Source organism: Pongo abelii, chromosome 4, assembly GCF_028885655.2.
Source record: "Pongo abelii isolate AG06213 chromosome 4, NHGRI_mPonAbe1-v2.0_pri, whole genome shotgun sequence".
Lineage (NCBI taxonomy): Eukaryota > Metazoa > Chordata > Mammalia > Primates > Hominidae > Pongo > Pongo abelii.
In genome coordinates, this window is record NC_071989.2 from 34084017 (window position 1) to 34102355 (window position 18339).

General features: G+C 43.8%; 1 protein-coding gene and 1 long non-coding RNA gene across 3 annotated transcripts in view; both read right to left on the reverse strand.

Annotated features, from left to right (window-relative positions):
- Positions 1–6246: 6246 nt before the first annotated feature.
- LOC129059372 (uncharacterized) lies at positions 6247–12104 on the reverse strand. 2 transcript variants are annotated; one of them, XR_008525207.2, is made up of 4 exons: positions 11575–12104; positions 10909–11025; positions 6945–7136; positions 6247–6459 (listed from the first exon to the last, which is right to left on the reverse strand). It is a non-coding gene; the product is annotated as an uncharacterized LOC129059372 (long non-coding RNA). The 2 variants fall into 2 exon arrangements; XR_008525206.2 differs by lacking the exons at positions 6247–6459; positions 6945–7136 and adding an exon at positions 8627–9018 and having other exon boundaries at positions 11575–11705.
- Positions 12105–12689: 585 nt separating this feature from the next.
- ADAMTS12 (ADAM metallopeptidase with thrombospondin type 1 motif 12) overlaps positions 12690–18339 on the reverse strand; it is a 373134-nt gene continuing 367484 nt past the window's right edge. Inside the window, exon 24 of the mRNA XM_024247634.2 lies at positions 12690–16520. Coding sequence (XP_024103402.2) covers positions 16342–16520 — 179 coding nt within the window. The 3' untranslated portion in view covers positions 12690–16341. The remainder of the gene's footprint in view (positions 16521–18339) is intronic.

Genomic DNA, 18339 nt, shown 5'->3' on the forward strand with positions numbered 1-18339 from the left:
TTCATTTCTTTTTTTAAAGGCTGAATAGTACCATATTCCACTGTATGTATGTATACCACCTTTTAAAAATCTATTCATTCAGGCCAGGCGCGGTGGCTCACGCCTGTAATCCCAGCACTTTGGGAGACCGAGGCGGGCAGATCACAAGGTCAGGATATCGAGACCATCCTGGCTAACACGGTGAAACCCCGTCTCACTAAAAATACAAAAAAAACCTAGCCGGGCGTGGTGGCAGGCGCCTGTAGTCCCAGCTACTTGGGAGGTTAAGGCAGGAGAATGGCGTGAACCCGGGAGGCGGAGCTTGCAGTGAGCCGAGATCACGCCACTGCACTCCAGCCTGGGCGACAGAGCGAGACTCCGTCTCAAAAAAAAAAAACAAAACTATTCATTCATTGATGAATGCTTAGGTTGCTTCCACATCTTGGCTAGTGTGAATAATGTTGCAATAAATGTAGAAGTGCACATATCTATTCCACATACTAATTTTAGTTCCTTTGGGTATATACCTAGTAGTGGGATTGCTGGATCATATGGTAATTCTATTTTTAGGTTTTTGAAGACCCTCCATACCGTCTTCCAAAATAGCTGTACTAATTTATAATACCACCAACAGTGTATAAAGATTGCCTGTTCTCAAAAACCTCACCAACACTTGTTATCTTACATCTTTTTGATGATAGCCTAACATGTATAAGGTGATATAGCTCATTGTGGCTTTAATTTGCACTTCTTTTATTGTTACAGATGTTGAGCATTTAAAATATGCATGTATTGGCCATCTGTACATCTTTTGATGCCTATTCAAGTCATTTGCCCATTTTTAAATAAGATTATTTGTTTTCTTGTTATTGAATAGTTTGATTTCCCTTGTGTATTTTGGATATTAGCCCCCTATGAATGATTTGCAAATATTTTCTCCCAGTCTGGGGCTTGTCTCTTCACTCTATTAATTGTTTCCTTTGTTGTACGGAAGCTTTTTAGTTCAACACAATCCCATTTGTCTATTTTTGCTTTTGTTGCCTGTGCTTTTGGGGTCGTATCCAAAAAATCACTGCCCAGACCATGTCATGGAGCTTTTTCTATATGTTTTCTTCCAGTAATTTTATAGTTTTAGGTCTTATGTTTATGTCTTATTTCATTTTGAGTTGGTTCTTGTATGAGGGGTGAGATAAAGGTACATTTTTATCCTTTTGTATGTGAATATCCAGTTTTCTCATTTATTGAAGGGACCATCCTTCCCCCATTGTGTGTTCTTGGCATCTTTGTAAAAAATCAGTCCACCATATGTTTATTTCTGGGCACTCATAGTCTATTGGTTAATGTGTCTTTTAAAAAATTTACTTTTATTTTTCTGGCTTATTTCTGCAAGAAAGAAGCCCTAAGGCTTTAGGCTGGTCTGCATATTCCCTTCAGGACCATTGCACCTACACATTGTACCAAGGCTGACCATCTTAGGAAGGCTTCAGGTTTAGACTTTGGCTGTTTACTTCAAATGCAGTTAGGTGTGTGTGTGTGTGTGTGTCTACCTACTTATGTAAACATTTAAATTTTGATAACGTTGACAATTCTTCATTTTTAAATATGCTGGAATCCTCTAAAAATAGAAATGGCCTAGAACTCTTCAAGACCTCTGAGAGACCCTGGGTCCATTTTGCTGACCAGGCCAAGCAATTGAGAGAGTAGAAGACGGCTCTGTGACCCTTGGACCATCTGTATCTGCATCACCTGAAAATTCTGGGACCTACACCAGACCTACTAAATCTTCCTGAATCACTGGAATTGGGGCCAAACAGCTTGCATTTTAAAAAAGTTCTTCCATGTAACTTGTGTAAACTCAAGTTTGAGAGCACAGGGCTGGGGAGTTAGATGGGTCATTAGACACTGAATTTCTCAAAAAAAGAGTAGAACTGGCAATGGGAAGTGAGAATGAATATACAAATAGACAATGGCCAGACCATAGAACTTTGACCCACAACCTACAGCAACTTTCCCAGGAAGCCTACCCACTTATCTACAATAGACAACCCAGGAAGCCAGCCTGCTGTAAGTCAGTATTGCAAGAAGCCAGGTTCCTGTCTTTATTTTTTGAGACAGAGTCTCACTCTGTTGCCCAGGCTGGGATGCAGTGGTACAATCACAGTTTACTGCAACCTCCACTTCCCTGGCTCAAGTGATCCTCCCACCTCAGCCTTCTGAGTAGCTGGGACCACAGACACACGCAACCATACCCAGTTAATTCATTTTTATTTTTATTTTTTTGTAGAGATGTGGTTTCACCATGTTACCCAGGCTGGCCTTGAACTCCTGGACCCAAGTGATCCACCTGCTTTGGCCTCCCAAAGTGCTGGGATTACAGGTGTGAGCCACCGTGCCCAGCCTAGATTGCTATATTTTAGTAAAAATCCAGGAAGCTAAACACCTTCTGTAGCAGTCAGCCCCAAATGATCAGGACTTGATTAATAACTGAAAGCCTCCCAAATTTTTGTCCCCATTTGTAATTTAGGACCGACCAGAGAAAGCCAAATATGCACCCTTAATCAATGACATGGGATGACTGCTTCTCGTTAGCCTCCTACAGCTTCCCAAGCCAAAAGCTTCCCATCAGGGCACACCTGAAGCCTTCCCTTTTGTCCACTATAAGGTTTTTCCCACTTCTCTATCTGTTCTTGAGTCTCTGCCAAAGGACACTGACAGTGGCTGACTCCCTTGCTATAGTAAGTTCGGATTAAATAGACTTTATTTTTCTCATTTGGTTGGTCTTTGTTTATTTCCAGAAGGAAGACTGAAGCAGGAGCAAAAAGCCTTGATAAATATGGAAGAGGGATGAAAGATGACAGAGATGAGGAGTGGAAGAGGGATATTAGGTGGATGGTGTGACTCTCAAGGACACAGGCTCTCCTGTGGGTGGCTGTGGCAGTGGATGTACCTTGGGCCCACCATCTTTGCCAGGCCCTTTCCTTTACTCTGTTTTAGCTCCCCAGCCACACTGAGAAGTTCTGAGGTAGGCCAAATATTGTTAACACCATCCTACTGATGTGGAAAGAGGTAACAGATATGCTGTCTCTTGGCACTTGGTCCTGAAATCCCTTCTGGGCATTCAATTCCCGATAATCCCTATATGGGAACAGCAGAAGCAAAGTCCCAAATGGTCCTGCTGTTACTTGAATCCCCAGATGTATACATCATGCTTGATAACTTGATAAGGAGTTACTGAGTTTGGCTTCCTGGAGTGAAATGTGGGAACGTTTTGTGAAATCCCAACAGTTTATTAATGATTCAGTGATAATTAGCTTCTTTGTCTGAGTGCAGAGAAAAGATAATTGGTACATTCGATCTCGATTTTTTTTTTGAGATGGAGTCTTGCTGTGTTGCCCAGGCTGAAGTGCAGTGGCATGATCTCAGCTCACTGCAACCTCTGCCTCCTGGGTTAAAGCAATTCTCTTTCCTCAGCCTCCCAAGTGGCTGGGACTACAGGTTTGTGCAATCATGCCAGGCTAATTTTTATTTTCATTTTAGTAGAGACAAGATGGGTTTTGTAAGGTTGGCCAGGCTGGTCTCAAAATCCTGACATCAAGAGATCCACCCACCTCAGCTTCCCAAAGTGCTGGGATTACAGGCATGAGCCATCGTGCCCGGCCTGATAATTGGTGCATTTGAAATAGGCCCTGCCCATATAGCCCCTCTGCCCATGTCTTTTGTTTCTCGGTCCTCTGTGAATCACATTCCTGTCATTAGGCAGGAGTGGAGGCTGATGCGCCAGAAGTGGGGTGGAAGCACACCTCAGAATTTGAGCTCAAGAAACATTGGTTCTAATTTGTTGATCCCATTCTGGCCAGTCAGTCATGACTTAACAGCTTGCCTTCCTGAGTGGCCCTCTGAAACCTGGGCTTCGGGGCTGGAGCATGCCAACAACTTTCCCAGCCGTTCATCTATCCTACAGCCCAAGATAAGCCTGGACCCTACTTGGCCACAAGGTCCTTTTCCCACAAGCAACTCTGCTCATAGTTGGAAATTCTCGTGAACTACGCTGGAGTGTGCAGTACTGCTTCTAGGCCTGGCAACAGGAGCCCCTGCCCCAAGCCTGGCTTTCTATGGGCCAGTATTCCAAAAGGCTCAAATGCAAATACCTTTGTAACAGACTGAGTGAATAAGAATCATCAAAATACAATACACACATTGGGCTCCCCGGGCCAGAGAAGTGTATGGGCCTGATAGCCTATAAGTGCAGGCTGGGGATGCAAAAATCACAGGCTGGGCCCAAGGAAACCAGGGAAAGAGCTGTGCTCTTGCTTATAGTTCACCACCCCATAGCACCCATGGTGAGTGTCTAGGGCCTGGGTGGACCAGGTCTGCAGATAACTGGCTCCCTCCTCTTTCTCTGCCCATGTGATATTGTTGGAAGGTTTTCAGAATTGTTGCAGTTTATGAGGTGGAAAAGTGAGGCATGGGAGCAAGGAACCTACCTCTCCAGACTCCCTAGGGAGCTTGGCCAGGTCAGTCTCCATCAGGGATTTGGGTTTAGTCATCACCTTGGAGACCTGGGTCTGAGCCACCAAATTCTCAGGAGGCAGGGCTGGCCCAGCGCTAGCTAATTTAGCCTCTCAGTCACACGGCTGATCCTTGGGGAGATGGCTGTGAGATGCTGGATGAGAACAGAGGCCAGGCCTAGAATGTAGCTTGTTTCATGACTTTTAAACCTTTATACATTTGGTAAGTGGCTCTTCCATTGTACTCTTACCCCAGGCCTCAAGATCCTAAGGAGCAGACCTGGAGCAAGCATCTTTCAGGTCCCAGGATGGGCAGGAGCACACCAACCACCTGCCTGATGGAGAAACCATACACAACTTTGGAGAAGCCCCTGGCACAAGGCTTCCTCACTCCCTGAGCTGCAAACAGGCTGGGATTAGCAGAGACAAGAGGAGGGTTCAGGTTAGTGCAAGCACAGGAAGGAAGTACCCACCCTAGTCCCTTCTGAGATGGCCCCAGCTGTGCCCTCAGTCTCCTGCCACGGTGCATGGACAGGGAAGGACACTGTATCTGTGCACTTCAGCCTCTGATATTTACTCCTCAACTCCTCTCCATGACCCCAACACACACACCCTACCACATTCTCCACCCCATCGTCTGCTCTCTTGTCCCTGAGCATGACCTGTGTGTTCTTACCTTTTCCTCTCTCCCCTACCCCAACTCTTTATGTTTGCTGCCTCCTCCTCCTTCAAGACATCTTTTCTATGAATGGGCGAACAAAAGAAAAGATGATTTCCACAAGGTATGAAATTCTTACTATATGCTGGGAGCTATGCTAGACATTGGAATTCTCTGAACATCCCTACCACTCACTTGCTGAGTGAGACCAGGGAGAGTGGGGGTTGCAATGTCACAGTAGGTGGTCAGATGGCTGCTCCCACTGGGCCTCAAGAAGTGGCATTTTGTGGGGAATGTGTCAACCATAGTTCAAGGTCTGACCTTTGTTTTGGCAGCTTTAGAAATAAAATTTTCTCTGATTTAGCAGGATTAACATACACTAACCAAGTTCACAAGAAACTCATATATAAACCAAAATATCAACTTATTCTATTTCTAGGGGTATGATTGAAACCAACTTTGCAAAGATTATGACAGTGAGATAAGTCTAGCATGGTTTATTTCATCTTGCTTCTAGCCTCAGAGGCTGGCGCTCATTCCTGGTCACAGGTCAAGCTAACCATGGGAAGAATTTATAGTTTAACTTTGAAGCAAGGATGACAACAGTCCCTCCTTAAAACGGATCCCTTCCTTGCTCCAACCGAAAACTGCCTTTGTAAAACAATGAAAGGCCATGAGATTAGGATTATGGGAGGGCCTGAATTCTGCTTATATGCAGGCGTAGTTTCTACAATCCCCTACTGCTCAGAACCTCTGGCCAGAGGTCACAAGATTTGTGACTTCCTCACTTGCTCCTATAGATAACATCACTATTGTAAAACCTAAGATTGGTCTTTCGAGATGTTTTTTCAGATTTTTTTTTTCATTCTGGTAACCAACTGACCCCATTCAGACCCTGGACTCGTGACTAAGCTAGTCCTGTGGCCCCCACCCAGAGGTTGACTCAGTTCCTGAGGACCATTTTCCACACCCCCATGATTTTATCCCCAACCAAATAGCAGCACCCATTCCCCAGCTCCCTGCTCACCAAATTATCCATAAAACCCTAGTCTCCGAGTTCTTGGAGAGGCGAATTTGAGTGATAATGAAACTCCAGTCCTTCCACTTGGCTGGCTTTGTGTTAATTAAGCTCTTTACTACAATAAGGCTGTCTCAGTGAATGAGTGAACTGGGCTTCCTGAGACCAGGAAAGTCAGTTCCAAATCCCTACAAGGGAGATGCCCAGCTGACCACCTTCACTTTTGATTTTCCTGCTTCCAGTAATCCGATAATTTAGTTTAACAATAATCTTCTTGCTTCCTGAGTTGTGTCTCCCTAAGTAAGGAGAAAAGAAATGTTAGTGTATTTGCTAGCGTGCATCTTCTGATCCTAGTGTATTTGTCAGCGTGCTTCCCTTTCTGAGATTCAGATGCACATTTCAGTGAGGTGTCTGTCCCCAACCACCAGACAAAGGAGACTTTACTTAATGTTCTGCTCTTTGGTTGAGCAAAAAGGCCATAAAAGAGCTATTGATCCCCCCAGCAATATAAAACTATTCTTTTTCTAATCCACAAGAGCCAAGGAGAGCTAATTTAATCTCACAATTCATTAGCTCACTCTATTGTCTGAGATCTAAAACAGATGCAAGACCATCAGTGGAACACAAATTGCCATTTTGTGCAGCCCCAACTTCAAGCTGGTCCCCTGTGGCTCCCACCATTGAAACCCATTTGCAATTATTTCCATGGAGTTGGAGAAACGTGTTCCTGCTTATTAGCTAGTCAGCACCACCACAGTCTACCATTCTAATTTCTCCTCACAAGGGTCTTCCTTTCCTGTGGATTCTCCCATGTTGTTAGGGTTGAGCAGTTTCTCTCTTCCTGAAGACAGTCACCAGGGGACAGCTGATGCACAGTCAGGCCCAAGCTTGTGACCAAGGCAATGATGATGACCTGGAGCCATATGGAATTGAGTAGCTTGGCCATGGATGCACGGGTCTGGATGAGGCAAAACTGGAAGAGGTTTGAGAAAAGAAGGCAACTAGGAGACAGAATAGTTAGGAGACAGAAGAATTCCCTTTCCCTGGAAGACTCCCTAAAATCAGACTCCAGAGATGCACCATGAACAGAATGAGGGGAGCAGAGATGATAACTTTCAGGCCAGCTTCTTGGGATGTGAAAGAATGGAGGGCACCCAAAGCTGGGCTCACTGTCCCCAAATACTCGTACATTGTGGGTAGACAATACTTCATTCCCTGAATTCCAGAGCACCATTGTTCTTGTTCCTGTGAGTATTGATAGTCTGTGTTTATTAATATTTGGGGATAAGGGTGTATTTTAAGGTTGCCTGGCATATAGGAGGGAGTTAGGGCAAAAGAGACCCCCACATACCTTAGATCTAGATCTATAAGGCATCAAATTAAGACAACTCAAGACAGGAAGGATTCAGAGTCAAAACCACACAACTTGATAGGATGGAGGCTACAGGTGTGCCCGAGATACTGAACTCCTTGGGGCTCAGGGTGGTCAGGCCTGGTCACGTCTGGCTGCTAGTGGTTCACAGTTATTGCAGTGGGCTATGCAAATATGATCATCTTTCTGTGTGCCATATGTAAAGAGCTTGGGAAGTAATGTTTTAACCAATCTTTTTCTTCAATGACAAGGGTAAGGCAAAGTGATGTAAGCCCAAGAAAGCAGAATCCAGTTCTGCAATGTGAGGCATTAAATGTGATTGAGAGACTCCCAAAGGGACTCAGAGGTCAGGCACAGAATCTGGGAGAGTGAGAGGTCAGAACTCAGTGAGTGGCCTGAGAAATGGGCATGAGTGTCCCGTAAGAAGAATGGATCTTCACCAAGTGTTCAAGGCTGCAGTGAACTATGATCACACCACTGCATTTCAGCCTGGGCAACAGAGCGGGACCCTGCTCCGCACTCCCCACCTCTCAAAAAAAGAAGAATGGAGCTTGATACTGACTCATCTGTACTCACTTCTGTGACACCACACTACCACCCTGGGCTGTGGCCTGACCAAGACCAGACTGAAAGAGTGGATAGATTCTGTTTCTCAGGAGAATCAAGTAGGCACACTAGGTTCAAACAGGAAATGTCAGATTTGGTGGCAACACAGCACATTAAGGGCCATTGTTCTCCATATTTCTCTTCTATGATAATGTCAGATGCTGACATTATATGATATGATTTGGCTATGTCCCCACCCAAATCTCATCTTGAATTGTAGTTCCCATAATCCCCATGTGTCATGGGAGGGACTCAGTGGGAGGTAACTGAATCATGGGGGTGGGTTTTTCCCATGCTGTTATTATGGTAGTGAATAAGTCTCATGAAATCTTGATGGTTTTATAAAGGGCAGTTCCCCTGCACAAGCTCTGTTGCCTGCTGCCATGTAAGATGTGCCTTTGCTCCTTCGCTTTCCACATGACTGTGAGGCCTCCCCAGCCATGAAGAACTGTGAGTCCATTAAACCTCTTTTTCTTTATAATTACTCAGTCTTGGGTATATCTTTATTAGCAGCATGAGAACAGACCCATACACTTCCCCTGTACTCATATTCAGTGTCCTTTCATTTCCCAGCTTCCTCCCAGATATCTTACTTCCCCACAGCAAAGCCTGAGGCAAGGACTTGGATGCAAGTAGTTTATTTAGGAGGTGATCTCAGGAAATAAAAGCAAGAGAGTAGGAAGGGTGAGACAGGAAGGAGAAAAGGCAAATCTGGTGGTATGTTATACAGCTTGCTGCTGTGGGCAACTGGGGCTCAACAATGCTGGGACCTCATACAAAGCATGCAGAATCCTCCCAGATTGGTGCATCTGAAGGATGGGAGGCCCAGTGGTCTTAACTTCTTTGCACTTCAGAGCTGTGCATAGGTGAGGGTGCTCTGGAACAGAGGGCAGATAGATGCATGGCATGCACTTGAAGCAAGGGGACTTTGAGCACATACAGAACTTAAATGGGCCTTTGGGAATGTGACATGGGCACCAGAGGTGTCTGCTTCTTCAATTGAAAAGGCTAGGTTACAGCCGTGGTTCTCAAAGTGTAATTCTACAGAATAGCTGCATCAATATCACCTAGGAACTTATTAGAAATGCAGATTCTTGGTTCTGAATCAGAAATTCTGGGGGTGAAGCCTAAGAATGTCCCATACACCCCTCCAAGTCAACACTCACCCCCACCCAACCCCTAGAGGCAATCACTGTTCTTAATTTTTTCCACTGTAGACTGATTTTGCCTCTTTTCAATTAAAAAAAAAAAGAATTATATAGTAGGTACTCTTTTGGGTAAAGCTTCTTGCACTCAGCATAAAGTTTTGAGATTTTTTCATATTGCTGTATCAATAGTTTATTCCTTTTTATTGCTGAGTAATATTCCACTGAATAAATATATCAGTTTCTTTATTCATTTGTCTGTTGATGGATGCCAGCTATGTTTCCAGTTTTTGATGATTTTGAATAAAGCTGTAATGAACATTCTTGTACAGCCTTTTTGGACAGGTACCATACTTCTTGCAGGCTAATAATAATAGAACACATTATGACTGCTTCACCTCTAAACCCCATGGTTATATAACGCTGTATTCTGTGGAAATCACTCTAACCCAATGGCTCTCAAATTTTAGTATGCACATCACAGCCTTCTTGTGCTTCAAAACACCAGACAGCATTGTAGCCCTGCAGTTGAGGGCCATTTGAAATAGAAAAATCACCAAAACAAACATGCAAAAGACATGGCACTAAACAGCCCTTGAAAAGGAAGGCAAAAGGCTGGGCATGGTGGCTCATGCCTATAATCTCAGCACTTTTGGAGGCCAAGGCAGGCAGATCACTTGAGGTCAAGAGTTCGAGACCAGCCTGGCCAACACAGTGGAACCCTGTCTCTACCAAAAATACAAAAATTAGCTGGGCATGGTGGCTTGTGCCTGTAATCCCAGTTACTCAGGAGGCTGAGACAGGAGAATTGCTTGAACCTGGGAGGTGCAGATTGCAGTCAGCCGAGATTGTGCCACAGCACACCAACCTGGGTGACAGAGCAAGACTGTCACAAAAAAAAGAAAAAGAAAAACAGGAAAGTATCTCATCGTTGAAACATATGTATAAGGATGACTGGAATTTTTCAGTACTCTGTGCATGTCTGCAAAAGTGTTGCCACAAACAAATTTTATCAAGTAGGTACACTTGCAAATATAGAACTGCAAATAATGAGGATCTATGCTATTTAGAACTTGAAATCTGATACTTCTTTCTTTTTTGAGACAGGGTGTTGCTCTGTTGCCCAGGCTGGAGAGCAGTAGCCTGATCATAGCTTACTACAGCCTCTAACACTTAGGCTCAAGCAATCCTCCTGCCTCAGCCTCCCAAGTAGCTAGGACTACGGGGATGCAACACCACATCCAGCTAATTAAAAAAAAAAAAAATATATATATATATATATATATACATATATATATATATTTGTAGAGACAAGGTCTCACTATGTTACCTATGCTGGTTTCAAACTGGCCTCAAGTGATCCTCCCACCTTGGCCTCCCAAAGTGTTGGGATTACTGGTGGACACTACCACATCCAGCTAATTAATTTTTTTTTTTTTTTTTTTTCAGGGATGGGGTCTCACCATGTTGCCAAGGCTGGTCCTGAACTCCTGGTCTGGAGTGATCCTCCCACCTCGGCCTTCAAGAGCTGGGATTATAGGCATGAGTCACTGTGTTCAGCCCATGTGGTAGTTTTTAATCAATGTTTCCTCTACCAGCTTTTTCCTTCACGCTACTCTTACCTCTTTCCCATAGGGGCATGAATCCTCCGCTTCCAGAGTGGATAGTATTGAGATATCCCTTTGGGGTCTTTATGATAACCCTTTTACATGCTCCTCCCAGGGCAGGAGAGGGTGCTTCTGTTGGTGAAAGTTTGATGGCCATGAGACTCCTATTAACTGAGGTTAATAGGTTGAGTGGTCCGTTTCTCTCTGTTTCTTTCTACTCCATCCCCATCTCTCTTGAGCTTGAAGCCTGGAGCTCAGAGAACCACTGGAGGGAGGCCTGCAGATCTCCAGCTACTTGCCATGGGGGAATGGCAGATGTGAAGGGTAGGAAAACCCTTTTTCCATTTGCACCCAAGACATGCTCTCCAAGCCAGCTTCACCACTACTGAAGCCGATATTTTGATCTGGCTGATTATGTCTATTCTCAGTTTGATTAGAAATCTCAATTAGAGGAGGATGATTAATCCAAACTCCTAACACGCCAGTTTTCCATTTTGCTTGCTTTTGATTTATTGCCCCAGTTCTAGGATCAAAACATCTTTGTCCCCAGGGGCTGGTTTAAGACTCTTTTGAGCAGTGCTCATTATCCTGTATCCCCTTCAACATCAAGATTCTTTAATCAAGCTGGTGTGCTTTGAACCCTGATGTATTTTTTAGTCCTTTTGAGGGTTTCTGACCTACCTCATCAGTCCTTTCGAGAAGTCTGAATTTTAATGAAAGCTTGGTTTTACTCAACCAAGATCCCCTGCTACTCTGCTACTCACTACAAGGTGATAATTGTTTTAGTGCAGGGTTTTTCAACTTTGGAACTATTGACATTATGAGCCAGACAATTCTTTGTTGTTGAGGGAATGTCATCCCACAGAATGTTCAGCAACATTCTGGGCCTCTGTTCACTAGATGCCAGTAGCACTCCCTCCCTCCCCCACTGCCCAGTTGTGAAAACAAAAAATGTCTCCAGACATTGTCAAAGATCCCCTGGGGAACAAAAATCACCCTCGATTAAGAGCTACTTTTCTAGTGGAAAATGTACCCAGTATAGTGGGAGCAGAGTATAATGGAAAACGGACCCTGTCTTTCTGGCAGGGTCAGGGTAGGTGTCCCAGGGGAAGTAGCATTTGAGCTGGGCTTTGCAGTATTAGAAAGATCTCGTAGTCACAGATAGAATAATTTCTAAGGTATAATCAGGGAGGTATCCATGGCTCTCTGCGATGCCTTCTTGACCAAAACTACATTTCCTACTATTCCTATTCATGCCCTCAAACATCCTAGGGATCACCTGGAGAGACCTGGCTCTTGCCTACCTCTATGGTTTTGTTTATTCCATGTGATAGACTCTATCGCTATATGCACAAATTCTGCTTTTGCTAGTTGCATTTACTGAGCTGCGCACCCATTTTTGAATAAGGATTGAATTCCCAAAGCAAATTCCTCTAGAGATGGGTCATTTTCTCTTAAGCATTAAGCCTACACTTTGGATAGATGAAGGAGTAGGTTATGCTGTGAGCAGCATGAATATGTTGAATTCAGTGTTTTGGGGAATTTTAGGCATCACTTCAGATTATCATATGGTGGACTGTGGCAGTTGTTGCACATTCATGAGAAGAGACCGGCTCACCTGGGATGTGACTCATCTGATGATGTACTGGTCTAGGGGTAGGGTAGGAGGGAATCTGGAATGAGTGTGGGAGGAACAAATTGACAGCATCCTTTCCCAGGTTGCTAAAATCCATAGTAACACTGGTGGGTGGTGGGAGTCTCACAGCAGGGGTAGAAGAATCACGCAGAAACATCAATGAGTTTGGCCATTTATTGGTGCCACACAAAGGGAGGTTATGATTACAGTCTGGTTTTAAGTACTGAAATATCCACCAGGGTACCCCTTGAGGAGGCTGGGTAGAAGGGGAAATGGCAAAGCAGCACAGAGATGCAGGGAGGGCAATGGGCTGGGCCCTGTATGTCATACAATTATTTTGGAGGACAATGATGGGTAGGATTGTGCTTTACCCACCATGTTTTGTAGTAACATAACTTAGAATAATACTTGAATAAGCAGTACAGACAACAGGAGTAGCATCAAATATGTTAGCTAGTTTGTAACACCAGGCAGTTCATGTCATGTGGCCTCTCCTTCAAAAGTGAATCACTGTGGACCAAGCACCAGATACATCATCCCAGAGATTCATCTTGAAGTCAGAAAGGAGAAGAGCTAAGACCTGCACTCTCTGGAGTAGCAGCGTGCAGCTTTCAGAGTTTGGAAGATTTTAGTCAACTAAATGGGATGGTATTATCTAAAACAATATAATCCCTCACATTGTGTTTCAGATACCGGATGAAGGTTATCAGAAACATTCACTGACTATCTGAAAGCATCACAGTGGGATGTCAGCAGAGACGTGGCTGTCTCAGGAGATTGGACGGAGGTGTGCTCTTCTTTAAGAAAACCCATCACAAAACAAAGCATTCCTACAAAGGAGGCACTGAAACGATTTCCTGATTGAAGAAAGTAATCACTATTAAGTCTCCTGGAATATTGTTCTCTCATGGTGTGTTTAATTACATTTTCATGTTTAAGAATTATATTAACCCACAACTTTCCAGAGAAGAGCTAAATATACTACTGTGAAAGACAACGTAAACCAAACTGGGTTTTGAATGTTAATGTAGTTAAGTACCAGGCCCTGCGGTGGCCCTCTCTATTTCATAGAGATATGTATCCAGTGTCTCCTGATACACTTCTCAGTTGCTTGATCCAGGTGAGAAGAAAGAAGGGCCTAGATAAAGTAAACCAACAACTCTGCTTCATGTCAGCACCCAAGTATCAAAGATGTAAGATACCATGCAGGTTCCTGCCTTCAGAGTCTTCCTGTTGATCTGAGTCCCCTCTTGTACAGCAAGAACTGGGACATGTCAAAATACTGACGACTCATCACTGAGTGATTGCCAAGGCAACAGATGATACCAACAGGACAGAAAACAGCAAGCCCTGTCTTCATTCTGGAGTCAAGAATGATGGACATCACACAGCTGTCTTACAACATAGCTCCAGTACAGGAAGCGAATATCCATGGCAAATAATTAGGAGCCAATGTTCTGCCTTTGAGAAACTGGAAAAAGACCTAGAATGGAGCACCCGGCCAAACTCTCTCCACATGTCTACCATCTTCTCCACCACGTGGGTTGTAAACAACGTGGTCCATTTTGTATACGGAGAAATTTGGCCTAGTTTAGTTGGTTGAGGTCAGTAGGAATCTGAGTTTGTTCCTGAGTTTTGTAAGCCTGGTCATACCCAGGTCTCTGATGACATGTATTTGACCCTATGCTAGTACAGTACCAGGTTAAATCAATCTAGCTTACTAAATGAATCCCCCTGAAAGCCTACACTACACTTCAGGGACAGTCTTTGCAAACTGCCTCATTAGTAAATATCAGATTCTCCTCCACTCATGTCACTAACAATTTGTCTCCTCTCCTCGAAAACCATTATTCACCAGAGATTGCTATCAGCCAGAAATGTTTATATTTAAAGGCAGAGAATACAATGATGTAATTATCATCTAGAAATAAGTTCTCTGGCTTTAGGTAAACATTTGTACTCTCCTCCTGTTTCTGGTCTATCTTGAATTTCATCCCAATCCCACTGTTTTATTTTTCACAGGAATTCATGAGAGTAATACATGTTAATGGCTTGGAAAAAATAAAAAGCACATAATATTAAATCTTAAATTCAAGGTACCCAAGCAATAAAACTGGCATTGGTCAGCAACACCATTACATGTTTAACAGAAGATGTATATAGAGAGTTTCACATACACTTACCCATTTGTATGCCTATCTATGTTTACATTAGTTCTGCCACCATCTAGATATTAGCACCATTTTTTTTTAATAGCACCATTCTGCTGAACGGATAGGTAAAGGGAGACATGGGACATTGTGTTCCATGAAGAGTAGTAAGTGTATCTGTGCATGAGTCAGAAAATATGCTGCCCATCACATGAAGGCCACATCTTTGCCTTTCTCCCTGTCAAGAATTGGTTCTGCTGTCTTCTTCCATTTGAGGCTTATGCCCCTCCACCCACCCACTTACTCTCTTTCTCTGGGTTCAGTTCATGTAAGTACCTTCCCTTAGAAATCACTTTGTCTAGAAATTTGCTCTGAATTTGAGACCAAGCCTACTTTGACTTCTGGTGGGAGGCAGGAACATCCAGAACAAGCATTCTAACTTTCATTTCAGTTTCTTTGGACTCCCTGATTCACCTGTTCTCCCCCAAGTAAAAGACCTTTAAGACTACATATTGAGTACACTGAGGAGTAGATCCTCTTTACCATACTTTTTAGAAATGTTTTTTCTCTAGATTAGAAGTTTGCACTATGTTCTTGTACTTAGTACAATTTACCTGGTTCTTTGAAATATTTTAATATGGAACCTCCATTTTCCAACCTGAGGAGAGGTGAGGACAGGTGGCAGCCCTAGAGCTGGTCATAGTGGTCTTTGCGTATACACCCCCTGCAGCAAGACAATGGTGGGACCTGAGCTCAGGCCTCCTGTAGGGACTGGAGGACGGGAGGAAGTCAGCCAGGAAGACTCATTTTCCCTTCTGTGAAGGAGTGTGTATTTACCAGGAAAGTGGGAAGAATAAAGGCACACAGTTCCTTTTCTATAATAGTAAGAAATTGATTTCTGCTCATTTGCTTTTTACGAGTTTTCATAGAAATGCTCTTCAAGCCAGAAGTGTTTTCTGTGTAAGTGACCTAAACCCCTTAGGCTGTGTTTCTTATGCCTGTTTCCTCTTAGTCTAGTGTCTCGAGGTTGGCAGGAGACACTAAGCAGCCCAGATACGGAGCCCTACAGGGATGGAGGAAGAGACTGAGGGATGTAACCAGCACTTTTTCTTCCTGCCCTAGTTGAACATGGGGTGAAGAAAGCAGTCCTCTGCCTGGATGAATTAAAGGAATGTTCCTAAAGCTCCACTGTGACATTTTAAATAGCAGCTGCCCCAGGCAGGGAGGAAAGAAAAAAAAAAAGAAAGGTATTCATCAAGATAAATTAAGAAGATTATTTGTCCCCTGGGTAAGTGTTGCCTGATACTCTTGAGGTAGTCAGGGAAAAAGCTGGTCTCTTTGTTTTTATCTTTAAGGGAGAACAAAAATACAATATTTCACAAATCTGTCTAACCTGGCATCTTTCCCAGGAGCCGATACCGGGTGCTGCCTGATTCTCCTAGCTATTTCACCTTCCTATCAGGGAGCAGCAAGTACGGCAGCCTAGGCCTCCTGTGAGGGATATTCTGTGGCTAGAGGAACACAGTGGATTTTGTTTCATTATGACCCAAAGCTGAACCTGAAATATATAAAGCAAAACCTCAACGAAGCAGCTCCCAGGGCTAAAGCATGTCACGGTCAGCAGGCTGCTGCAGTCTGGTGGAAGCTGGCTTCCTTTTGGGCTTAGAGTTCTTTTGGCTTTTGGAGCAACCGTTGCCTTCTTTGCCTCTGGGGGTGTGTGATGTGTGTCTGGGGACACGAGAAGCAGCACTCAGCCCTCACGGTGGGCACAGAACATTTCTTCATGGCTTTCAGTGTCTGGCAGAAACTGGCTGACAGCTTGTCCTTGGTGCAAAGTAAATCTGTGGAAGGAGAAAAAGAATAAGAAAAAAGTCCAAAGATTATCCTTTGTAGATATACAAGCACAACTTCTATTAATGTAAGACTTTATATGTCTACCAAGAAAGGAGCCATAACAATTCATAATAGGTGGCATCTACTGAATGTTTATTATGCACCACTGTGCAGAATGTTTATGCTAAACTGAATTATGTCACAATTCTTCACTCCCATGTAATTGTTTTATACAGAACATTCCCACCTTGCCATGGCTGCCTAGTGGGTGGAGAATCCTTCCCAACTACTTGCCTTTGGGTTCAGCTCTGTGACTTGCTTTAGACAATGGGATGCTAGTAGACACGATCTCTGCAGTCACTTGGAATGTGCAGGAGGGCAAGCCTTCCCTGATGAGCCTCTGCTGTCACCATAAGAAGAACCTGGCTGGTGTAGCCCACCAAGGGTGATAAGAGACACATGGGGCAGACCTAGACTCAACCTACAGTTAGCAGCCAAGGACCTCCAAAGCCAAGCTCAATCACCTGAATCTTGGCTGACCTATAGATGCTCAGCAAAAAATACATGACTGTGCATTATATGAGAAAGACACACACACATGCATGTTTATAGCAGAACAATTCACAATTGCAAAGATATGGAACCAAACTAAGGGCCTGTCAACCAATGAGTGGATACAGGAAAATGTGGTATATATACACCAGGGAATATTACTCAACCAAAAAAAAAAAAAAAAAGGAATGAAATAATGTCTTTGGCAGCAACTTGGGTGAAGCTGGAGGCCATTATTCTAAGTGAAGTAACTTCAGGAATGGAAAACCAAATATATGTTCTCATTTATAAGTGGAAGCTAAGCTATGAGGACTCAGAGGCATAAGAATGATATAATAGTCTTAGGAGGCCCAGGGAGGAAACTTGGGGGTGGTAAGGAATGAAAGACTACATATTGGGTATAGTATACACTGCTTGGGTGATGGGTGCACTAAAATCTCAGAAATCGCCACTAAGGAATGTGAATTTTGGTTATTCCCCACAACTACTTTGGTACCCCCAAAACTATTGAAATTAAAAAAAGAAAAAATTACATGAGTGTAGTTTTAAACCCCTGAGTGTCGGGGTGCTTTGCTATGCAGTATTGCTATGGAAATGAATGCAGTGTCTTCCATGCTTCACTACATTTCATCTCTACAGTGCTACTAGCAGACAAGTATTTTTTCCATTTCACAAATGACGAAAGTAAGGCCTCAAGTAGTGAAGAACTTGTATAAGGTTGTCCAGCTGATAAATGGCATGGCCAGATCTGAACACAGGCAGTCTTAACTCTAGAGCTGGTGCTCTAATCAATCACACTATTCAGAGTGTCAAGCCAACAACCAGTCAGCAAAATAACCAATGCTTCCGGGCCGAGCATGGTGGCTCACGCCTGTAATCCCAGCACGTTGGGAGGCTGAGGCGGGCGGATCACGAGGTCAGGAATTCGAGACTAGCCTGGCCAACATGGTGAAACCCCGTCTCTACTAAAAATACAAAAAGTAACTGGGCATGGTGGCGGGCGCCTGTAATCCCAGCTACTCAGGAGGCTGAGGCAGGAGAATCTCTTGAAACCGGAAGGTGGAGGTTGCAGTGAGCCGAGATCGTGCCATTGCACTCCAGCCTGGGCAATAAGAGTGAAACTCTGTCTCAAAAAAAAAAGAAAAAAAAAAAATAACCAATGCTTCCAGAGAGAGTGAGGGATACAGACATAAACTGTGATCCCCGCCCTGCAGAACTTTACCATGGAGGTGAAGGCAGAAGACACGTACAAATAATTCCCAGAGTAAGTATACA